Source organism: Rhipicephalus microplus, chromosome 7, assembly GCF_043290135.1.
Source record: "Rhipicephalus microplus isolate Deutch F79 chromosome 7, USDA_Rmic, whole genome shotgun sequence".
Taxonomy (NCBI): Eukaryota; Metazoa; Arthropoda; class Arachnida; order Ixodida; family Ixodidae; genus Rhipicephalus; species Rhipicephalus microplus.
This window is the reverse complement of record NC_134706.1, coordinates 16,634,164-16,659,594: the sequence shown is the minus strand read 5'-3', so window position 1 is coordinate 16,659,594 and position 25,431 is coordinate 16,634,164. Positions and strand designations below refer to the sequence as shown.

Here is a 25,431-nt window from a genome sequence, read left to right as displayed (position 1 = left end):
TTCGTGTCCACTTCGCACCATTTTAACTTATATGCATACGTAACAACCGACTAGCATTCACTACCGTTGACGACCAACTTACCAGGCACTATCCTGGTGGCAGTGCTGTCCAGGAGCCCCAGCAGGCGGAGCCCAAGGGCGAGAAACATGCCCTGGTTGGCGCCCGCCAGTGTGGCCAACACGCGGCTCAGCGACCGCAGGTCTCCGACATCAGCGAGCACGTTCAGCATCGACAGACCCGTCATGCCAGTATTGACCAGCGTTCTGTTCAGTGAACGCGCCTGGAACGCGTTGAGACCCTCGCCCAGCGTCCTCCGAAAGTGCGCCCATTCCAGGGAAGGGAGCAAACGAGTACGGTTGTACATGCCTACGTAGCGGCGAAAGTAGAACCAGGCACGGTGGTTTCCTGTCGGGTGATATCAAAGAGCACAAAAATGGAAGATGGAAATTTTAAGGGCTCATTTTTTCTTAGACACGCTATTAAAGAGAGCCAACAGAACAGTATCAAGTTGCACGTAAAGAGATCACGTGATACAAGACGACCGCAGGCACAAAAGAGTGTTTTGCACCAGCCGTCATGACTACTGACGGGCGCTGACTGACGTTTCCACGCTTAAATGCACACATATACCCCATAAAGTGGGCGGAGAGATGGCCGCCGCAGTAGCTCAGTTGGTAGAGCATTGGACGCGTAGGTCAAAGGTCGCAGGTTCGGTATCTTATCGCAGCAAAGTTATCCTTCCGTCCACTTTTCCTTCTTAACGTTTAGGTTACATATATAATCCGCTGTACTTTCCTTGGCATTATAGTCCGCTAGCTCTTATACTACTATTGCGACTTTTGCTGTTCCCTATTATAGACTGCTAGTAACATTAAAGCCTACATGCGCGATATTAGTCGCCATCTTGGTGTACCTTTGTGTCATCCTCCTCTGATGACGTTGTATAATGCCAACTTCAACGATTCGCAACGTTCTGCACCGGGGTTCCTCTGCGCGCCATTTTTTTACCAACAATTGCAGCGCCTGTGCGCCTCGGTGCGATTTGTTGACTATGCCATAGGACATTAATTATTTCCTCTGTCTACGGGGAAACGCGAAGGCTACCCTTACCGGACGTACCTGCGCCTTCGGTTGATGGTACGAGGATTGCGGAGCTGCCATCGTAGCGAGCGTGAATATAGGCAATCCAAGTGCACACACCGTCGGCAGGGTAGACCGGCACCTGTAGTGGTAGCTTTGATCCTACGGTGCAGAGCATGGCCACCTGGTTGCTCCTCGCAGGGGGCACTGGTTTTCGCAACGAGGTCTGGTCCAACTGACTGGAGTTTGGAAAGGGTGGAATAAATAAGGTCTATCGGTGGCTATAGAGTAACATAGAGCTAAGCTATAGTCGGTACGTATTCATTACAAATACAGGGCATGCAGACCCCGACACAAGAAACAAACGCCTTCGAACCACTGAAGGCGCGCCCTACGGCTGATAAGAAAGAAGCCACGAAGACTTATCTGCGCATGACCATGCAATATGCTGATCTATCAATCTGCCACACATCGATAATGAGTTAGGGCATACGTGAACCAACCATTGATTAGCTTGAATAAACATGGAATCAAATACCTCAACAGTTATCTTTCACCCCCTCCGTATGGCAGATCGCTCGGCATATTGCACGGACATGCGCGGATACGTTTTCGTGTCTTTTATCTTTTCAACCGTTGTGCACACCTGCTCTCTCAAAAGACGCTGTATTCAGTTTTTTTATGGAATTGGAACTGCGTAGGTCCTAGCAGGCGTTGCCCAAATCTGTGAACCGGTGTGGCAACTTCAAGGTGGCGTCTTATTTTTTACGTGTTTTGCCGCTTACCGAGCGTCCTCTCACAGCAAACATGGTGCTTTTCTCATCTGAGAGAGTTATTTACTAGTACGACAAGAATTTTGCTCTAGAGAGCCTTCAAACAGAATCTCCGTCTTTTTTTTTTTACTTTTGTCCTTTTTGTGAGCGCTGCATAGTCCCTAACATGAATATTTCCTATACGTGCGAACAGTTTTCATTGAGATTTTTTTATCCCTGACGTCATCACCAACGTCACTTTACCCCTAGACACAAAGTCGTGACGGAAGCTCACCGACACCATTTGCATGACAGAAAAGGCTGCCACCACCAAAACCTTACCAACGTATTTTTATCATAAAAGTTAAATAGTGGTGAAACGTTACACTCGTCATTTCGGAATGAAACGGTGTGGCTTCACCAAAAGCTTGCCGACGTCATTTCCGTTACGGAAACGACGCCGGTAAGATTTTCGACGAGGCCGCGTTTATAGGGCCGGCCACCGGCATATTGTCCAGGAAAACAAGTTGCCGGTAGTTTTTCCTTTTTTGCAGCCCATGACCATGTGACTTATCTGCAGGCACATTTCAGGTGAGCCTGTCTTGTCGGCTTGCTGTATTTTTAGCTTTAAGCCGTCCTTTAGCTATTTTTGCTATCCGACATTTCGCAACACTGATCACTATTGTCAAGGAGAGTCAAGGACCTGAGCTCCTCTAACTTAACCTAACCTAACAACCTAATTTAACGCGCCCCACAGGCATTGTCGAGGCAGTAGGCGGCTAGCTCGCAGTGCCGCTAGTTTCAAGTGTGCTTCATGTCGTGAGAAGAGAATCTCTGAGGTGGACAATATCACGCCTAGGTCGCGGTATTCCTCTAGCCTGGGTAGCTCCTCGCCGTTCGGCAGCACCAGACCAGCCTCTGCACACTCCCCAGAGAACGTCACTTGAAACCCTCCTACAGGAAAGAACTGCCGGCACCCGGTCGGTCGGTATACTCTACCGGCTGCCGGCAATATAGACACTACCTTTTGACAAAGCTCGACATAACTTTTTTTCGTTCGGAACACTACACAAGCGTCAAGAAACAGTGGGGGGAATAAGCTATTTGAGAATAAGTGAACCCTTTCGACACTTACTCCTTTTCCTGCTGCGCGTTGTCTCGCAAGCTTCGACCATCTTGGATGACGTTCGTGCGCTGCTTGAATTTGAGGACACCCGCGCCCCCTTTGGTCAGGTACAGCACCTGAACGATGACGATCAGCGGGACAGCATTCACGACGGCTTTCCGAGTGATCGCACGGCGTAAGAACCGGACCAGGAATGGACGCCGCCTCGCTCTCTGCACTGTAGCTTTGTTCTCGGCAGGTGCTCCGGGCGCCTTCTCTGGTCGTGCAGTGTTCATCGGCGGTCCTTTCGCCATTTCGGCTTGATTAGTTGAGGACCGGTGAACTGGTTTTCCAATGAATGGGCTACAACCTACTCAAGAGACCACGCTGTGACACGTCAGCCTGCGCACGCACTTCTTCTTCCTCTTGTTCTCTGAACGTGCCCTTGACTGCTGCCCACAACGGAGTGTGTTTTTTCTTCACTCTATGGTACGCACCCACTCTTGTGGATTGCTTATAGAATGCGAAGTTGAAAATTTAAAATGTTATTTGAAAAATGTAGGTTATATTAAAAAAAGAAGAAACGAAATTGCAATGCGCAATAATTTAAATTAAGATTACAAGCATTATGATATTGAGATTGTATTCCAGACTGCCGATTGATTGATTGATATGTGGGGTTTAACATCCCAAAACCACCATATGATTATGAGAGACGCCGTAGTGGAGGGCTCCGGAAATTTCGACCACCTGGGGTTCTTTAACGTGCACCCAAATCTGAGCACGCGGGCCTACAACATTTCCGCCTCCATCGGAAATGCAGCCGCCGCAGCCGGGATTCGAACCCGCGACCTTCGGGTCAGTAGCCGAGTACCTTAGCCACTAGACCACCGTGGCGGGGCATTCCAGACTGCCGTATCAACCCGATCGGAACAATCTTGAAGAGATTAGTTCAATTATACCTTATTTTAATAATTGTGCTCCGAGATTCGGACGGTCACTTTTATAAGCGTGCGCACGGGCGATGCGTGGGGCCGGGGGAGGGTGTCACTTTCTCCTAATCATTCAGAGGAGGCGCCAAGTCAGCCCATTCAGTCGGACATTTCCAGCCATTCTTGAACCCTATATCGGGCGTAATGTTAAAATCGACGCACGCCAACTATCGAGGGTATTATTGTCGTTTGTATACGAGCTTCCTTTATTATGTACAAAATTTGAGCTTTTCGTGGTCCGACTAAGCACGGAGACCAGTGCAAGACATTTCACATTCTCCTTCACAAGTCCTGCAGCAGGAAGGCTCAGCGTTCGAATCTGGCTACTGTGAATCATACCCCAAAAACGTTCAAATAAAGTTCTAGTACGCCTTTTTTCGCACCTGCAGCTAGCCTCAGATTTTCAGAATGAATCTTTAAACCAACTGTGTGAGAAATGCTCTTTCTCTTCTTTCTTGTCCGTATCCCGAAAGGCCGTGACGATATGCGCCACGCAACGTTATGAGGTCGGCGTATCAACAGCTATATGGTTATCTTATCGCAGCGTTCATATAACTCGTGCCCAAGAAAACTCTCTGCAAGCAGACCTCGCAAATCAATTCTTATCGACGACGAGAACAATACGTTGCGATAAAAGCAGGCATTCTTTCCAAACGGCGAGGTTGTAGGCAGTGCGGCCTAAGCTGTGGTGGTGTCTTGTTCATAGGACTGTCAACAGGTCACAGTGATACATTATACAATTACTTTAAGTCAGATATATCTGATTTGACTCTCTCGACTTTTGCAATGCTTCTCATCTAGACAGAGGTTTGCTAATCTAAATTGGATATATAGCTCGAAGGCTGATGCCATGACGTCTTTCACTTGTCCTTATTGCCGTGTGCTTACATTCGTTCTTGCTGCAGTACCACTCTGCACTTTCACTGTCTCTTCGTCTTTCCGCTAGCGGAAGATATACTGCACACAATTACAGTGACGATTATGAGTGACGCTTCGCACGCCCCCGAAGCCCATTCACATCCCTCGAAGTACCGCTGCAGCACAGAAATTGCAGAGCACGTCGGGGCGTAGACGCAGCCCGCGGTCGCACGTCATGGCTACTCCAGGGATTCGTTCATCTACGGCGTTGAGGCTACTCCTACTCGGTTTCATCGCGGTTTACCACGTGTCACCAGCGACTGCCGCGGAAAAGCCACCCGGCCAGGGTAAGTACGGTGTATACGAGAAAGGTTGATGAAAACGGCAAGGTGGGCAGATTGGTCTACCTAGACTTGTTAGCGTAAGCACATGTACATCCGGCGTAAACTTTCACGAATACTGCTAGGTTCAGAACGCGAGCAGTCATGCAAGACTTTTACAACTTGTTAGCAAGGTGAGTTAGCACCTCATTTCTCCCTTGGCATTCCAATTGTGTGTTTAGAAAAAAGTGGTTAACGATTTAAAGTACTTGGAACTGAACTGTGTGAGAGCAGAAAGCCGTCCCGGGGGCCTTCTGTTGAATTTCATGAATACCCAAATATAGGAAGTGCTTTTTCGTAACTGTATACGTTGACGAAAGTTACTTGTTAGTAAGCACAGAGCTGATTTGGAGTCCTGCCTTTTGTGTTAATTATTTGTAAGAATTAGTTAATTAAACACTCTCTCTATTCATGCTGCAACTTTTAATTGGATAATTACATCGAAATGAATTGAATATTTTTCAAATATTTTGTTACTGTGCTTGAGAGTCTTTTCGCTGGACTATCGTCATAGAGATCTTTAGGAGGTAAAGCTTTAGGAGGTAAATCAGGGAGAAGGGAGATTTCTTTTTTGTTGGATTCCTAAATGCCGATATGCTACAGTAATTTAGATTAATGCACGCATACCTATAATCTGTGCGCAATGTAAACTACCCAACTTATTTGATATTCAGTAAATTTATTTTTTTTCTTGCAGGTCTGCAGTGTGATGGATGCGTTGCGATCCTGCAAGGCAAGTTCTCCTGTCGGCTTTTAAGGCAGCTGTTATCTGATAATCAATTGTTGTAGGGGAAATGAAATGGAAGGAAATGCTGATTTACACTTTAAGTTGAGGGAGGTTTCAATGAAATATTTAATTGTGCTTCCTAGCTACTCAGAAAAGGTCAAGTGTATTTCTTAACTATTCAGAGAAGGCGACGTAGACAGCTTATACAACATGGTAACAACTGCTGACGGTCTCTCGGAGGGTACTGGAATTCCGTCATAACTTCATATATAACTTTTTGTAGGGCTGGTAGGTATACGTGCTTTCTGAAATTAAAAGAAAGGGATAAAATTGAGCATAAACCAGAAAAGGCGTTCTTTCTGTTTCGTCCGCACCCCGCCGTGGTAGTGGCTAAGGTACTCGGCTGATGACCCACAGGTCGCGGGATCGAATCCCGGCTGTGGCGGCTGCATTTCCAATGCAGTAGGAAATGTTGTAGGTCCGTGCGCTCAGATTTGGTTGCACGTTAAAGAACCTCGGGTGGTCGAAATTTCCAGAGTCCTCCACTACGGCGTCTCTCATAATCAAATGGTGGTTTCGGGACGTTAAACCCCACAAATCAATCAATCAAATCGAGAAAATGTCATTATTCTTGGTAATATACAGTCGTGTGGAAAAATATCCAGTAAAAATTTTTTCGGCAGTGAAGGTCACACCTTCCCTGAACCTTTGTGAACATGTTTTTTTTTTATTTGGCGCTCGTCTGCACATGCGCAGAGCTGCACCCAAAGCTGTCGACGAGCCAGGGCCGTAAGCGACTCGTGGAAGGCGCGCTGAAGAACCTGTGCAACGAGGCCAACTTCGTCGTCTACAGGCACAGCCCTCCCAAGATGATCAAGGCCTGCAAATTTATCCTCGGTGAGCTTACATGCATGTCATTATGCAGTTAAAACGGTTATATTTGAAGCATCAGCATCAATCGGCTCAACCATAAAAGTAACATGTTCCTTCTAGAATGCCACGGAAGTTGGAAGCTTTTCAGCTGTCATGACTTCACACGAAGTTGGTTGCTAAATTGGCATTGCTAGGACGAGTTTCAGAATTTGAGAGAGTGAGGGACGGAAGTAAAGTGAGAGAGGGATTAAACCAGTTGGTTTACAAGGCCACATCTACAGTCTGCTAGTTAATCGCTGTCGGTAGACAAGAATAGAAGGTGTGGAAATGGAAAAGACCATGGTATAGAGATGATCAGACATCCAGACTGTTGAACACTGTTCAATGGAACTCTCGAGTGCAGCCCGCGTACTGATTTCGCTCTCTTGCAAAAACATACTGGCATCGATAATATTGCACGATGGTATACTGGTGGTGGTGGACATTTGGAAGTGTGGCAGCTTGGGCTAGTTGGTATGGCATGACGATAGTTATAGCGCGAGAACAGAACGACGACACGGGGACAAGAAGGACCATTCGTGTCTCTCTTGTCTCTGTGTCGTCGTTTTATTCTCGCGCTATAACTATCGTGGTGGTGGACAGTTCTGCCTCCTTTCGACAAGCTAGTGCACTGCACGAACCACGGTTCCCCATTTGTGTAGACGCAGATGTGGGTCCGGCAATATGAAATGTGCTCATTCGAGTGCTCCCTTTAACAGCGGACAGCACTGTTCGTACACGAACAAGAGTACGCCCATGGTACATAGATGTCCACCGCGATGCTGTAGCGGTTACGGCCGGTGTCCGCCTTCTGACCTGAAGTTCCTGGGTTCGATTCCAGCCACGGCAGTCGCATTTCGATCGAAGCGAAATGATGGAGGCCCATTTCTCTTCGAAATCTATCATTGACGATAATGGCGATCCATGCATGGTACTCTTGACGTCATAATCAAAGAACTGTCCCTTTGCCACGTTTACCCCAGAAAGCTGGGAACCAATGGCAGGCCTTCGGTCCTCGGACTCGACCAATGAGGTAAGGGCGGGTGGCAGTGGAGGGAGGGGCTCCGCGATTAAACTTGCTCCCGTCATATAATGGGAAAACGTGCGCATGCCTGGGAAGATAACTCTTCTGGGTAATTACGTGCACATGCCTGGGAAGATGACTGTCCTGTGTAATTTTTTTTATCAGTTTTTTTTTTATAGTGCGCAAAACCTAGAGGCGTACTTGGCCCGTGTTGACTGATGTACCCTGCATATATTTGTGCCCGCTGCAGACAACTATCGGGACGAGCTGGCGTCCAGCCTGCACAACTTCTACAAGAAGTACAAGGTGAAGGACAACCTCAAGCTGCAGGCCGAGTTCTGCGACGAGACCATCAAGGTCTGCCCTCCGGGAATGCGGGACGCGGACATTAGGGTAAGCGTCTGTAGATACATTTTACGAATGGGTTCAACGTTATGCGCTGGATCGGTTCAGCTATATTAGGCCATTACACATTGCATTTTGTACATTTTAAAAAGTAAATAAACAGTGTTGCTGTAGACGCATACGCATGAGAATGGTTGCGTTGGTGCACACGGTGTTTCATGGCCTCATTAAATTCACGTCGCGGTTAACAAAAACAAGAAAATGTCGGCTTAACAGCCCGAGATGGCGTCGCCCATATGGCTTACGAAAGATAGTCTATAAGAGTGCGCACGAGAGTGCTTCGAACGTCTTCACGAGCACACCCTTGCAATTTTAAACACGGTAGTATTTAATAGGGTGTCGGTAACTAGTGCTCTAACTTAAAAAAAAAAAACTATCACCATTACGAACCGGCGCTCGACATCATTTTGTTTACAGCGACGCTGTTTAGGCTCTCAATAACTTGTCGTCCACCGAGAAAAACTCCGGAGGTAGGAACGCGTCACGAGAATCGGGCAAACCCGGCCACCGCAATGCAGAAGGTGCGAGGGTTAAGGCCCTGTGATGTCCCGTACTACGCCGAAGAATTCCTGTTCAGAGACATGAAAATTTCGCACTTCGGGGATTTTCCCCTGCAAACGTTGACGACATTCCCAGCGAAATTCCCTGCACAATAGTACTAACCTACGACCCATCTACGCAGCCCCTATCGGAAAAATTGCTATGGTGGATACTGGAAAACATGGTGGGAGTAGTGGAAATAATAGTGGGCATGGTGGAAATAATAGTGGGCATGGTGGAAATTATGATGGCTATGGTGGGACGTAGTGGAAAATATGGTGGTTATGCTGGGACATACTGGGTGGTATGGTGTACAGATGATGGGTAAAGTGGAAATGATGATGGAAAGCAGAGGCTAGATAGTGGGCAATAATGGGACACTCTGCCCACCATTGCGATAATGCTGGGAAGCCCTAAGCATATGGTGGGTGGTGCTTATTATGGTGGGCTACATGGTGTACCAAGTTGAGAAACTCTTCCCACCATTGCGATAATGCTGGGAAGCATTAAGCAGATGATGGGTGCTGCTTGTTATGGTGGGCCACATGGTGTACCAAGCTGAGAAGCTCTGCCCACCATCGCGATAATGCTGGGAAGCAGTAAGCAGATGATGGGTGGGCTTATAATGGCGTGCAATTTATATAGTGTACAAAGCTGGGATCTGTACACTACATGTTCTACCGCCATGATTTCCACCAAAGGTTAGGCCTACTGACCGAGCCCGTACAATTATGTTATCCGTGCTTCCGGGTTTCAGAATACATGATTACGACGATTAAGTATGACAATACAGCGCAGCCATATGGCATCAACTAACCTAAACGAAGCATTTTTCATTGTGTATGGTGTCCGCTCAAGAAGCAACAAATATCGATGCGACGCAATTAAAGCGCTCCCAGAGAACGTAATTAAGTGTCTTCTCACCGACAGCCGCCGGTCACACTCGCCGGCACTTCTCTAGCTTTTGTACGAGAACTCAGACGTGGCAATTCGTGTGCTTGGTGAACCAATATGACAGCGTAATGTTTCCGGCACACTGCATTCGTTTTGGCCAAGCCGTTATGTAGTTGTTGCTTTAGCGAAATAGCTACAGCATTGCGCTGGCGCGACCACCCTCTACATTGCGCGAAAAGCATCCCAATACTCAATCAAATAAATTAGGCGGGCGTATCTATGGAATGAGCCTAGAAGCGTCATAAAGCGTGAGCAGATGCCGCCCTTTAGAACGAGCGTGAAACGGATATTAAACTTGGCAGACCCCGCCGGTAAATTGTCGCTGCTCCTCAGTCCACTTGGTTTTTTTCTTGAAGTTGTGAATTGCAAAAAATAGCACTAGTGTCATTAACATAGTGGCAATCGTTACAGGCCGCAGTTGCTTGTGTTTAATAAATGTGCAATATTTAGTAGCAGGTGTAGATCTTGTCTATGTTGTGTACACGACAAACATAACTAAGGTGAACCTTAAGTTTGTATGGCAACTAAGTATTTAACACGCAATCAACGTCATGTTGGTGTGGCGCAGTGGTTAGCGTCTTCGAATGGGAATCCGCAGGTTGCACGTTCGATCCTCGTGGCGCCTTGTTTTTTTTTTTTACGGGACGGGTGTTTTTTATACCGTTTTTATAGAATTCTTTTTTATTTTTTGTGGCAGCTCGTCACGGTGATTCTGACGTCATTTCGCGCTCAAGTGTTGCCGGCACTGCAGCACCCACCATACCCACCATGCGCCATGGTGGGCGTTTCCCACCATTCACCCACTACATTAATCCACTATAATGGTGGGTGGTGGTTTCCACCATGCCCACCATTCGTTTTTTTCCGATAGGGAGACTTAGTCTATAACTACACGTGTCTCACGTATGGCGACAATTGAAATCATGACTAGCCACTCTACTGCCGCACAACAAAATTATGACTTTAATTATTACTACACTGTTAGTACACTGCACATTGGGGGCTTCGTGTCTCACACCACCAGAGAACTAGAAATCGCTCCGCGTAAATATCGCAAACAAATCTCAAAGGCCATGCTTGCGTGGTGCATGCGTCAGAACCGATTACAGCAGATGAAGGCGCACTGTGACCGCTAATTATCGGTTGCCGTAGGAGTTGCCTGCAGTATAACGAAAATTCCCTTTTTCCCTTCGCCTCAAAATGACAGGCGAAAATTCCGCGAAAAAGGAAAACTTCCCTGCACGGAACATCGCTGTTAAGGCCTGGCCCCACGTATCTGTCGCAGCGCGTCACCGCGAGGCTCTTTGACGCGGCGCCGCGCCCTCTCTTTATAGAGAGAGTGGGCGCGTGGCTGCCCGACGCCGCTCTCTCTCTCTCTCTATTTCCGTATCAGAGAGGGCTGAGGCCGCGTCACCGCCAGGCTTTTTGACGCGGCGCAGCGCCCTCTCGGGCATTTTGGGCGCGTAGCTACGCGACGCCACACGCTCTCTCTCCGTATGAGAGACGCAGAAAGACGCGTTGACGCGCTGCAACGGGTACTTGTGGTCAGGCCTGACCACAAGTTTCCGTCGCAGCGCGTCACTGCGAGGCTTTGTGACGCGGCGCCCTCTCCCTACACACAGAGAGAAAGAGAGAGAGAGAGGATGCGTAGCTACGCGATGCCACACGCTCTCTCTCCGTATGGGAGAGGGCTCGACGCACTGCAACGGGTACGTGTAGTCAGGCCTGACTTGGAGCACGTAAAACATGCGCAAGAGAGATAATAAAGAGAACGTAGACATGAAATATATAGAAAGACACAGGAACACACACACAGTGGCAGTGACACCACCGCAAACACGAGAAAGAGATAGGAAAACAGAGAAGTTACAACAAATAAAGTAGAGGCAGTCAAACAGAGAGAGAGAAGGAAAGAAAAACAAAGATAGAGAGATCGAGAAAACGAAAGAAATAGAAACAGCTACAAGAAAAACGATTCAGGAAGCAAAGAGAAAGAGAAACAACAAAAGCCATAGGGCTTCGCGAAGCCGCCATACTTTTTTAAAAGGATTTCACGCGAGCGCGCTCACTCGAGATAATGTAGGAGCTAACACAGTAAAGTTGTTACCAGATTTCGTACACGATGTGCAAGCGCATAGAGAACACTCATGTGCGAGCGCCATCTGTCGCGTTGTTAGCTAAGGGACGAATACGCAGTATTCGGTTATTCACTTACTTCAGCCTTATCAGTGCGATAATGAGTCGACGTTGTGACGCTGATCGTTGTATCACATCGTGTTTCATCTCTCCCATATTGCAAACTACCATACCCGGGGGCCGGCACTCGAACATTACAAAAAAAAAAAAGAACAAGGATGTACACCTTGTACTAATAACGTTTATACTAGATGCAAAATAATACATTGGTGCCATGCCAGGGTTGCAGTAGTCAGACATCGCAATGAGGACTTGCGAAGCTGCCATGAGAGCCATTTAATTTGAACAGGAACATCTCGCTAATGCGTCGACACGCTGGGAATTGAATTTTTAGTCAGCTTAGAAATAGATTAACTCAGTTACAACGTAAAAAAAAATGTTGGCTCCACCCACAGAACAATGGCACACCTGCCATTCACTTGTGAAAAACAGCCGCGCAAGCTGGTTTCCGCTGTATCTACAAGTATAATTTTTCTCGGCTACAGTAAAAGATACGCATATTAATATTCAGAAATTCTTCGTTACTACTAAAAACATTACGTTTGGTTGAAGAGCGATGTAAGAGATGAAACTTACCAGGAGGTTCAATTTGTGGACTTAAGACAGGCCTGTGCCTGCATAGGAAAGAATTGTCTAAAATTTCCGAGAACCCCATGACGTCACGAGAATGAGCCGGCGCTATTGGATAGAGCATTCACGAAAATTCTCTGTAGGAGGGACAGCCACCGCTGTGGGCGGAGCGGATATTTTTTGTTAGGTTGTAACCGATCGCAATATGTGGACTGTACCAGCTAGTGCATAACGAAATACCTGGATTTGTACTTCATGCGGATGCAGAGCGAATTAGTAAATAACGTTGCAAATCACTTTTTCTGTTAACTCAGCAAAGCTCGACTGATATGCATGCTCAGGGCAAACAATGAATGTGAATGAAGCGAAAAAAGCCTAACTCTTTGCATACATTTCAGATGAACCCCATCGGTATGAGCATTGATGAAGCCAATGAGAAGTTGGCTCAAGGCATCAACGGCAATCAAGAGTCTGTTATTGAACTTGATAACGAGCGGACTGAGCTTTGATGACGAGCCGCAACAGGGCGGCTGGCGGCTGCCACTCGTTCATCTTGCACCAATGAAGCAGCGGCTTGGGACACACGAATCCCACATCTGCGATTCTATGTTGAACCTCGCACCTTCGATCGCTTCATCAACAGCTGTGTCTCATTAAAAAGCATAAATAAAATGTTCATTTCTGTGACCGAAACTTCACTGGAGCAGCAGACTTAACAAAATTTATGGCAATTTTCCATCCCCGAAATAAAGTGACAAGAAATCCTTGAACACGGGATGTCCAAGAATTTTTCGTTGCTTCCATCTACGACTTCTGCCTAAATTGCATTCACAAATTCAGTAACATTGTGAACAAGCTGCAACTGTAGAAGTCAATAACTGCATTTCTACCCCCCAGCAACCAAGAAATTGGCCCTATTTTCGATAGATCTTCGACTAAAACTGAAAAGAAGTTGACATAGCACTCCTATGTATAACATTGAGAAACCTTCTTCCAGTGCAGTGGGAAGTACAGTGCTTACAGACGTTGCAAATCACTTTTTCTGTTAACTCGGCAAAGCTCGACTGATATGCATGCTCAGGGCAAACAATGAATGTGAATGAAGCGAAAAAAGCCTAACTCTTTGCATACATTTCAGATGAACCCCATCGGTATGAGCATTGATGAAGCCAATGAGCGGCAATCAAGAGTCTGTTATTGAACTTGATAACGAGCGGACTGAGCTTTGATGACGAGCTGCAACAGGGCGGCTGGCGGCTGCCACTCGTTCATCTTGCACCAATGAAGCAGCGGCTTGGGACACACGAATCCCACATCTGCGATTCTATGTTGAACCTCGCACCTTCGATCGCTTCATCAACAGCTGTGTCTCATTAAAAAGCATAAATAAAATGTTCATTTCTGTGACCGAAACTTCACTGGAGCAGCAGACTTAACAAAATTTATGGCAATTTTCCATCCCCGAAATAAAGTGACAAGAAATCCTTGAACACGGGATGTCCAAGGATTTTTCGTTGCTTCCATCTACGACTTCTGCCTAAATTGCATTCACAAATTCAGTAACATTGTGAACAAGCTGCAACTGTAGAAGTCAATAACTGCATTTCTACCCCCCAGCAACCAAGAAATTGGCCCTATTTTCGATAGATCTTCGACTAAAACTGAAAAGAAGTTGACATAGCACTCCTATGTATAACATTGAGAAACCTTCTTCCAGTGCAGTGGGAAGTACAGTGCTTACAGATTGAAGCAAGCCATCAAGCACTTCATACGACCGGTACGTGCCACCGCCAAATAAAACTGCGCCATGCAGCTACAAACATCGCTGCTGACGGTAACGCTGGCTCTGACACAAGTGTTCCAAGTTGAATTGACATCAACATGATGTGATAACAAAACATGATGTGATAAAACAAAAGTGGATGCATTACTTCGCTACAAATTTTCAAATATCTACGAGTACTGTAGCTACGTCAAATATTGATTTTGTGCGATTCTTGCGATAAATGTCTCTGAATTCCGTTCCAGAGCTCCAGTGATTAATGGATTGAGGGAACAAAACACATAGACCAATGCTTATGCCCTCGTAAGCTTGTATGAAGAAGACTCATCTGATAGGACTGAAAGAACTCTGAAAGGGTATGTAATTGGGATGGCTAATTTTTTTATTCGGAGAAAAGAGCACTAGAAGATGGGACAAAACAAAGCAACATAGGCCATTGTTCTGTGCTTTTGTGTTCGTTAATTTCTTGTCTTGTAGTGCTGTTTCCTGTATATAAACAAAAGAAGAACAAAGGCTGTCGTTATGTTTTTGTCTGCACTGTATCCAAGTTTGAGATGGTATACCAATGCGCCTATATTCAGACCTTCCTCACGGCTTCTTTGTTCTAACCACCAGTGTGTGCCAGAGCTGCAATATCATTTGTTAAGGTCGTGGTGCGACGCAAGAAAAGACTAATCATATACACAAAATGAAAAAAGAAGCAGGGTTTATTCAGATATATAAGCTTCAGCCGACAATAAAGTACAGTTGAAACAAAAGATGCTGCATTTGTCTCTATGCTTGCACTTTCTCGCACAGCCAAGATAGAACACATTTCAGAACTGTGAATGCTTGCACCTCGAGTGCTGCTTAGTTCTACAGCCAGAGCAGCCATTCGGAATGCCAGGGCAGGGTGGCGCTAATAGGTTTGTTTAACATAATACAATCTCGCATACACCAAAATGACGCTCTTTTGTCCCTACAAGCAATCTAAAGAGTGAGAATAGCAGTACAAATAAAGCGAAAAAATTTGTGCATCACTCAATTTCACTTCTTTGGCTGTCCTCCTGAACTTCAAACGTCACACCAGACTTCGTCACATGCATTAAAGTCGTCACAGATGCATCCATCACGAAGACATTTTTAAACGTGTAGCGCTTATCTGTATGAAAGCAATGTCTCTGGAAGGCAATGTGCGAACACACACCTAACAGTGCCATTCATGCTGCCCGGTGACAAACACCTGCACTCCAGGCGAAGGAATCACCATGAACAGTTTCAGGCTACGTCCATATCATGAGACACACAGGGCATAGTTTCTGCATGTAGCAGCTTTTGGAAGGTTTTAGGCACACACAGAAGATGCTGGCGAAGCATCGTTCGCGGGCGAACATTTGTATTCTGACCATAATATGATGTACAGAGTGCAGAAATCTGCAGTAGAAGCACCACATAGAGGTGATTATCTACCAAATGTACTCCTAGCTGCCTGCCCCTGTAGTGGTAATATTTTTCAACAACCGACATGAGAGACACTGAGGCCATGAGCACGGGCAATCCTGCTATATAAGAGTTTGAGCTCTCCGCACGCAAAGCCAAGTGTTGCCACTCAGCTCGCTAAAGGAAACGAGTCGGCATTAACACATGACGTTGTTTCCCTGGCAATGGAAGCATTCGGAGCACGACTACTGCTGCATGGGCAGGCCCCCAAAGAATGAGGGATTCTTTTGTGGATGCAACAACAAAGAATGAATGACGCCACATTTTGATGAGTTGATGAGAAAATTGTGCGGAGACTTTCAAGAGCTGCCTAAATCACTTGTGTTCCATGTGAACAATTTTCTCGTAATGCTGCTTAGACGTGTGAACACGTACTTTAATGGGCCCGACTTGCGTACGAACAGCTTAATATAACACTATTCACCACATTATTATACAGACAGAAAACAGAGGGGCCAGTAGAAGCAAAGGAGATTGCCAAAGAATAAAGAAGTACCATCAACTACACAAAACTGCCCAAAAAGTATGACTAGCTGCTCCGCTGAATTCAGTTTCCTAAAGCACCGATCACTACACATGTTCATACGTTAAAGCGATTAACCCTGAACTCGGGAGCCCATGTCTCCTACAATGTTTAGTATGTGCAACACTGCTTTCAAACTTCAAGGGGCAGTGAATAAGATACTTTTGTGGAAAGGTTGTCGCGCTTACAGTGACGGCACATTATACAAGAGTTACTCATTTGCTTAGTGAAAACACCTGGTTATTACTGTGCAGCAAGCTACACTCATGGCTGCAAAATGAACTGTTTCTGTTTTGCACTCACATTTTGTCGACATAAACACCGTCTGCCATCAGCCTTGACATATGGGCAACCTCACAAAAAAAAAAAAACCTTGACTGTGACGAAAACAGACGGAGTACAAAGTGTGAGAGGAAAGTTCAATGATTAGATTTGGGTGAATGCTGGAAAGCATTTAGAAAAAGAAAAATGAAAAAGCTGCTGTTTCTTTTAATGGTTGTATGCTCGTACAGTGATGAAAGACTAAATTGCAAAGTGGACAAGAGATAGAAGTGAACAGAATACCAGTTCCACAAATTCTCTATAAACCGTCACTCAAATGAAGTAGCAACAAAGTGAATGCGATTAGTATGAAAGACTACAAAACAATACAAATGAACAATTCCGCCACTGCGACTACTGCAAGTTGTCAGCACCTTCAAATCCACGCCAAAAGTGTGGCGCTATTTTAAAGGGACACTAAAGTGAAAGAGTGAACCCTTTCAGAATGATAAATTATACTCCCAAAACTATATTGCTGTTAAGTTCACCATAAAAGGTTTATTTATAGATAATAAAATCAAGGTCAAAGTACCATTGTTAAATTTTGTGTCACAATTCCCGCGTTTGATGTCATAAATTCTAAACTTTTTACTTATTTTGGCAACATTGGTTCAACAAAACGCACGGAAACTTGTCAAGCTAAGTTGCTAGCCTCCTTACAGAGCACCTTAGTTCAAATTTAGCAATAAGAAGGTGCGTTGGCCTAGCAAATGCTGTCAAAATCTGTCACTACCGCAACTGGTGCAGAAACTTCAATGTGGCATCGCAATGGCATTTTGTTTTTTAGTGTTTTCTCACTTACCGAGGGTCTTCTTGGGGCAAGTGTGCCGATTTCGGCATTGTGAAATGGTAATTTACGAATACAAAAAAAATTGGTTTTCTCTTTGGTGTCCCTTTACCTACTGGCAACTGAACAAAACATTTGGAAACAAAATATTTATGTCACTGTACACAAACACAATCTTTTCTACCCATGCCCACAATTTGATCAGGTCCTTGACTTGTAGGCCATCACAGGAGTGACCAGCCCAACTGGTTTCGGACACCATTCGTGACGTAAACAGGTATCACTGCAAGTCCTTAATGCAAGCAACCCTGGTAGCCAGAAGCAGCGCCGCAAGTCGAAGTGTACAAAAAGGTTCCCAAATATATACAAGCAGCGTGCGCTTTGAGTCACAAAAGCAAGGATACAATGCAGTCGCAGCAATGGCAGTGGTCGTGTTTTCTTTAGTGCTCCACCTATATCCCTACAACTAGCATGTGACGTAGTTTCAAAGTGCATTCCTTCCCCTAAGCTTCGCAGTAGCTCTGTACGCCTGCTGCTTGTGTGCCCACCCTCGTTTTTGCTTTACTAGCCTTACACTTTCTGTGGAAGAGCCGAGACTAAGGCATGCGTTGCGCAATGATCTGGCAGCAGAGTGAACGTTACAGCTTGAAAAAAACCTTACCGGTCCCAATTCGATAGTCGTCTTTGATGGTGTGAGAAGAGCGTCCTGGATGATTAATTTCTCAATTCAGCATTCTAATTAAGTTTTGTCAATGACTCATGAAACCCAAACTCGCTCTTTGGCGAGAAATCGGTACCTGGTTAAACAGGTAAACTTTAGTATGCGAGGAGTACAACAGTCCGAGGAGTACTGTCGCTTTTGGTGGGGCGTCAGGTTCTGTTATTCAATGTATCTGGCCTTGAAGGGCAACTATGACATTCTTAAACCATATTGGGATATTACCACTTGCAAGTAGCATTCACACACCTGTAACTGATAGAATGCTTTGATTGGCTTGGAAAGTAATCAATAATTTAAGCTAGCCAAAGAGCCATGCACCAAATTTAAGGGGGTAGCTGTTTCAGGTGATGTATATGCAATGTAAGCATGGTATATGTGATGCTAGCACCACCTGGGCAATGTCATTTAACTATAGAACGTACCACTGAAAATTTTATTGAAATAAGTGGACTCTGAAAAATTTCGAGAGTTGGTCTTTAAGTTCCTCTGGATGAAATTGCCTTCTTCAGACACTCCAAGTCAACAATGATCATCAATAGTGCACTTTTATAACCTGCCAGCTGATATGCCCAGACAGCTTTTTGAGACGAACTGATGTACTTATCACAAGCAATTCTCCATTGGCACTTCCAAGAATTTTATGATTCCTTCATTCTTAGTTTCCAAAAAGCAAAACCTCTTGAACCTTTCCCTGGCCTGGCAGCAAGCCAATAAAAAAGTACTATAATGCTGCATGACATTACTCCTGATTACTAGTGTATGCACGGAATCTTTGAATATGCTGCCAGAAGACTGTGACATGACGCAGAGGCCCGAGGATGATATAAAGGAAAGAAACTTCTCGTACTGCCTTCAATGAATGTACAATGCCGTACTACACAGTTCTGTGTGGTACGGCACACAGAACTGCTTTGATGGTGCCAGTCACCAACTAGGCAGAAACTGCAAACAAGACAGAGAGGCTGCGGACAGTACTGGAGCAAGCTGCTCGTTTGCTAAGGACAGTTCACTGAGCAGAATGTGACTAGCACTTGCTAAAGGTCGTCCAGGACCGAAAGAGAGGCCTGATGCTCATCGTTGAACTGAATATAACAGTTGGGGTAACACAACTAGATATGAAATAGTGACTTTGCTTAACCGGTGCAAACGAGGAAGTCAGATGCACCAGTTCTACACAAAAACAAATTTGATAAAAAATTGCAATATATTGTACCTAAACAAGACATAAAGGAAAAGTGTGCATAACTTGCATAAGTGCATACAAAATGCAGCACATATGCCAACAATAAATCATAACAAAGGCATCGCTGCAATAAATATACTTCCATGCATTTAATATACAAACTCAGTGCATTGAAACTATAGCAACACTGGCAAAAGTTGTAGCAGATCCTCTTTCCCTCTGACACTGCCACATTAAACATGCCCTCGTACTGTATGGGGCAGTGCACGCAACTGGATTTCAGGTATGACCATGCGCCCAGAATTGATAAATGACAGCAGCGCGCTTCAATTGTCACAGAGGGATATGACCACGTGTAACCATCACCTCTTCAATACTTGATTTTTAGATGGCAAGAAATATTTCACTCTATGCCAGAGAATCTCCTCTGTAGCTTTCATTGGTAAGCACAATAAAGTAATGTGGCAGCCTTCAGGCCCCCAGCCTAAATTAAGTTTCGTATCTATTCTATCACCACAAGAGGAAACAACAGGCTGTTGCTACATTTGATACAATGGTGAACACAAATAGGTAAGATTTTCATTGCATGCTTTGAAACTGTTAGGCCTACAGCCTCACCAAGAGTCGCAAGTGTGTTTCAATTGATACGTGAACGCTAATGCCGCATTATTTACCCTGCAGATAAGGAATGCTTCTTTCAATGGCAATGACAGTAAATTAAAAACAGATGTGGAACAATTTGCCTAAAATGATCGCCCTCTGCAGCCGCTTGAAATTTTTTTCTGGACGTACAATTGTATGTCCTTGGGCAACAGTCCTACATCCCCACAATCTCTTTTAGCAGTGTCATATCCATGCAATTGTCTAATCATACTAATTCATTGTGTGGCTGCACGACAAGCTTCCCCAACTATGTCATTTTTTGTCGCTTGAACACAGTGTGCATGCGACCACCCGATCAGCAGTATGCCCTTATGTCCTTACTGTCCACTCGTAGACAACAAACTTCCAGCTGTAATGGCAAAAATGCCAGCAAATAATTGTTGCAGCCCAGATTTTCTAAAACCTTACCCATGTACAAAATGCATTCAGATATCGAGTTAACTACCTCACAAGCGACAGAACAAAGCCAGCTTTGATACACGAAACTTGTAGCCACTGTTAAGTCATCAACATGCACAAGATTACGTGTCTCGGTAGTAGTGGCATTCTCAAATAAAATGGGCTGATATTTATGATCAAATGTGGAGAGCGTACCCACGCCCCTTTTCATAATAGCTGAACCTGACGTAACTAAATCTTTAAAAAATGAGAAAGCCTGAAATAGAGAAGTCTATATGGTAAACAAAAAGCACGACAGCTTTGTAAAAGGGGTTTGCTCAACATACAGCCAGTTAAGATATGAAAGATTGCTCTTTCGAGCCACCACATTCCCGCCACCCTCATTGCAAACTGCTTCGACGGGAGGATGAAAAACTTCGAATACATCTGGCTGGGGCTTTTCTCCCGTAAATTTTTTCAACCAGAATGCAATTTCTGATCATTTCCAGTGAAATTTCCATGATGGCCTGGCAGTAGACATACCGGCAGATGAAGCCCTAACATATGGTCCATACGTACGAGGACAAGGAACATTCTCGAAAAATGGGGTACCACTCACAGAGTTTCACAATTATACACCAGAGGGAAATCTAGCGCTAGTGTCTATGGAAGCTGCAGCGTGGGATGCTTCAACCAGCACGGGAATGACGGGCAAGTACATGGACATGCCTAAGCTCCCTGTTTTCGGCTCCGTGTGGCGTGCAGCCGCTTTGTGACAAGACGTAATTCAGCAGAAGTTGAGCAATCTTGACCCTTTTAGGCTCGCCAATTGAAAATAGCTTACGAGGTTCAGAATGAGCCGTTCTCTTATCCAAAGCAAAGGCCAAGGTGCAACGATAAAGCCACAAGTTTGTTCGAAGCCGCAAGCACGACAACTAGGCAAGTCCGTGTGCTACCCATCACTCTCACAGTGCCCCGAGCGATCCCAGCACCAATTTCCTCTAGTGCATATTGTAGAAAACTCTTATGGTGGCAACACTGCGGTGGCTTGCGGAGCAAGGCTCCAGAAGAGGGAAAAGAGTTAACGCTGCTGCGACTGTTGCCGGAGTTTGGGAGGCGTTTCGTTCCGGAGAGTCTCTCGCCAGCCCACTGGTTTCAGGCGAAATAATAGTACGGCCAGAAGAGTACCAGCAAGAGAACCAGGAGGCCGGCAGGAGGAGTCAGGAGAGCACTGATGTCCTCGGTTCACATGATGAGACATTTGCCTTTCTCGGCCCACGGGTTGCTCTTCTTGTCCGGGGCGTGGATCAGTGGGTCTGTCCGCTCATTCTCCTCAATGTACTCCCGCAGCCTGCAACCAGTGAAGGAGAAGATGTGTAAGTGGGGCAAAAAAAAAAGTAAGTATAACTTCATCGCTCACTGCTTATTTCTTTAGTGCACCATGAATGCCTGGGGGCATTACAAAAGGGAGCGGTAAACGGGAAATGATATACAACTATTGGGCAGTAATACAACAAAACAAGAAAGGAATACAGTAAAACAGCACATTATTAATGCCTATAACTAATAATATGTTATACAGTTGCATTGCCTACAGTCTGCTATACGACAGACTGTAGGCAATGCAATCTTAAAGCATACTCACTTGAAATTGTGATACATGTGATAACAAAACACGGCATAAGTTCCCACTCGCATCACACCAACTGGCTTTGCATGCAATGCTGTAGCATATATAGCTTGCACGTGTCGTCATGGACGCAACTTGAAGGCCAAACCCCATAAACCCGAAAACGCACGCGACAGCGACGAGCGATGCTGTGAGCGACGAAACGGGGCGTTCGCACGACGTGTCGCATGGTAGTTCTCGCGCGATCGCTCGGTTCTCCAGATTTGGAAACCGTCGCCCATTGTCCGGAAGTGCTGTGCTAAAAATGCCGGAACCGGATGTACATGACTGACGTACTGCCAGTTCTCTCAATGTGGCATGAACGATAATACCACCTCCTCTCATGCTCCTCTCCGCCTGAGTCATGCGTGCACAACAAAAAAATGAAGCAATGTTTATGGACGTTCATATAAAAGAAGTGCTGCAAGGCAATAATAAACCCCTTCCGTTCCATTATACAACAACACATTATTTTTACATTGCATTTGCCGACTACGTGGAATTGTTGATACGAGTAGATGGCCTCATGCCAGCAACAAGGGAGCTCGCTCACCAAAGCCGTCGCGTGAATGAGGTTTGCCTGCGCAAGCGACTGTTCGCGCGAAGGCAATCTACATCGCGTCACTCGTTGCGAGCATTTTCGTGGTTATGGGGTTTGGCCTTCATAACTTACCGGCTCAGCAACATGGCGTCTTTGACGACTTAAATGCAACTAATCACATTACGCTTACGATGCTTCAATACGATAACAATATGGCCAGATTTTTACTGGCCTCAGTAAGTCAGTAACGGAACAGCTTCGAAGTGATAATAACCTCAACACATGACCTCGAGTCTGACAATGCAGTGCACCAACAAGGCGGTTTCTCGTGAAGCCATTTATACAATTAAAGCAATTAAGTGTGAGCATCTGCACGAATGTGTGACATCCCAGCTGGGAGAGAACATTAGGGGCAAGTGCTTGTGTGCGGCACCTTCTTGCCGATGCCCATGAATCTAAGGCTACGACTTTAATTACTAAATAAGTAATAAGCTTGTGCTATACAAATTGGCCTTGTATGAAACACTACGATACAAAATGAATGCAACATTAAGCCACACACTTCTAAATTTGTACTGAAAACTACAGTGTGGCTTAGGAAAGTACAAACACATATTACACAATCATGACGCACTGATTTTGAGAAATACTAGGAAAATACCATAATAAACAGCCTAGAAAATATTCCTGGCATACTGAGGTCCACAAAATGCCATCACCTAACGTTTAGCTAGAACTGTGGTAGCCACTAGAACAAAGAAAATAGAACACACTCTATAAAAGCTTCACCTGAAGAAAGGTCACGATGTAAAGATATTAATGAAATAATCAGAGAACACAAATTAAGTAAAGGAATGCGGACACTGTTACAGATCAATGGAGCCATACAGCGGAATTTCATTAGGAAAAAGAAAAAAAACAATTCAGCGAAAAAAATTAACCACCTATGAAAGAAATGCCACCGATTGTGCAGCTGCCTTTTAGTTTACAGTTCTGCCGAGGTCGATGCTAACAGATTGCGCCAACACATGGACATGAATGTGGCCTACAAAATCACGGAGAAAAAGGCCCGGCGATTAAAACAAACAAACATGCAAACAAATAGCCACGGACGATATCGGACGACATAGACATTGCGACCTAGTTGTTCAAATCCAATTACACCTGAAAAAAAAAAAAAAATTCTTGCACCAAACCTGTCCTAGCCGAACGTACGGCTTCGCCGCACTGCACGAACGCCGAGCGGCGCAGCCAACCGTCCAGGGGCGAATCCCCCCCCCCCCCTCCCCTCGAAATGAAGCAACAAGCCCACCTAAAGCCAATTCACGCTTGACATCCACGACGCGCTATAGACGCCAATTTCATTATGCATTCTCTCAGACGAACACAGGCCCAAGGCTTGGAACCACAAAGGCGCACGGCAATCACTACAAATGACTCGACGCAAATTTAGGTGGTCACGCGATCAACGAGCGCGCGGACGAACTAACCCATGCACAGAATTTCGACAACTATCGACGGCAATCAACAGTGTCTTATGCGACAAACCCAATAACAAGCGTGAACAAAAGTAACAAAATGAGTCTTAGCAAAAGCATGCAGCATGGCTCACGTTTCGGCAATAATTGTGGCCCGGCCCGGCGGGCAATCGATCACCACGAAACCACGGAACGAGCAACGCTATCACGATTCGCAGCACAAACGAATCGAATACACGTTTCCGAGATCGAGCCTTTTCTTTTTCGCGAAACAACTTCCCGGTCGGATTCCAAGCGACGCTACCAGAGACTCGACCATTGCTGGACAAATGGCGATTTCTAAAAAAAAAATAATAACAATTTTGGCCCCCGACCCGGTCGAAACCACGCTAAACCATCGCAGCCCAACAGGCCCAAGCCGGGTGGCGCCTAGCGCAGCCCGGCTGCTTTTACTGCTTTTACAAGCGGCCGCTTTTACTACTGAATGAAAACGAGGTAGGTATACTCACGCCTGGATAGACTTGGAAAGGGGCCACCGTTCCATCTGTGCCTGGTACCGGAGGTTCTCGATCTGCTTTTTGATGCTCTCTTTATCCATGGTGGTGTAGGCGGCGGTCGTAGCTCCTCCGTGCGGATACGCCTTTCCGCGTCAACTTTGGCTCCCTGGGCCGTGCCTGATGTGACGGGTCGGCTAAGCGTCAGATGCAAAAGTGGGCACTGGCTCGCGATCTCGGGCGTGGCGTCCAAGGAGGAGGCCTGCGGGGTCTGACGTACAACGATGCGGGCGACCGAGCTACAGACGTCGCGACGAGATCCACGGCTCGAGGGCAATGGCGCCGGCTAATCTAGTAATGCAACGGGCATGACCTACTACACTCCTGACCTGCCCAGAGAGCACCTCTTCCAGCGCCCACGTTCTAGTTCATACCTTCTGCCGCTAGGGCCGTCACCTACGAGCGGCGTGGCGCTAGGCAGCACCTGTTCGCTGACGTCACCTTCACTCTTTGTAGTCAAATTTTAACCAACAAAGCACTCGTAGTGCGAATTTATGATCCACAATTTAGAAATATCCAGAAATAATAATACTAAAAGACATTCAGAATTTTTTTTGCAATAAAATGCACGCGACAACGCATAGGCTGTCCAAAATCATGTAAATCCACGGGTTTCCACGTTTGTCAACCAGTGTGCTATAAATTCTTAAGCGCACTGAACAGCTTACTTGACCAGCAATGTATGGGAAGAAATAGTCACATATATGCCGACAGTTCACCACAGAAAGCAGGCATTCTTATACCAGCGCCTACAAAACAACCGTAAAGAAGCAGACGAACAGGTTATAGGTAGCGCCACCTACGGCGAGCGATTGAACGAGAGCGGGGACACGCGCTCCCATAGGAACCCCGCTA

The 25,431-nt window shown here is 45.7% G+C and overlaps 3 protein-coding genes across 3 annotated transcripts; 1 reads left to right on the top strand and 2 right to left on the bottom strand.

Annotated features, from left to right (window-relative positions):
• Positions 1–23: 23 nt before the first annotated feature.
• LOC142767184 (uncharacterized) lies at positions 24–3,252 on the bottom strand. Its single transcript, XM_075868407.1, has 3 exons — positions 2,969–3,252; positions 1,121–1,320; positions 24–406 (listed from the first exon to the last, which is right to left on the bottom strand). The coding sequence occupies exons 1-3, from the start codon at positions 3,250–3,252 to the stop codon at positions 51–53; spliced, it is 840 nt and encodes a 279-aa protein (XP_075724522.1). The 3' UTR covers positions 24–50.
• A 1,699-nt stretch (positions 3,253–4,951) lies between these two features.
• On the top strand, positions 4,952–13,189 carry LOC119179861 (uncharacterized). The gene is made up of 5 exons (XM_037430985.2): positions 4,952–5,135; positions 5,866–5,901; positions 6,652–6,792; positions 8,082–8,224; positions 12,895–13,189. The coding sequence occupies exons 1-5, from the start codon at positions 5,024–5,026 to the stop codon at positions 13,003–13,005; spliced, it is 543 nt and encodes a 180-aa protein (XP_037286882.2). The 5' UTR covers positions 4,952–5,023; the 3' UTR covers positions 13,006–13,189.
• Positions 13,190–21,021: 7,832 nt separating this feature from the next.
• Positions 21,022–24,860, bottom strand: Ggamma30A (guanine nucleotide-binding protein subunit gamma-e). Its single transcript, XM_075868768.1, has 2 exons — positions 24,532–24,860; positions 21,022–21,685 (listed from the first exon to the last, which is right to left on the bottom strand). The coding sequence occupies exons 1-2, from the start codon at positions 24,618–24,620 to the stop codon at positions 21,580–21,582; spliced, it is 195 nt and encodes a 64-aa protein (XP_075724883.1). The 5' UTR covers positions 24,621–24,860; the 3' UTR covers positions 21,022–21,579.
• Positions 24,861–25,431: the final 571 nt, after the last annotated feature.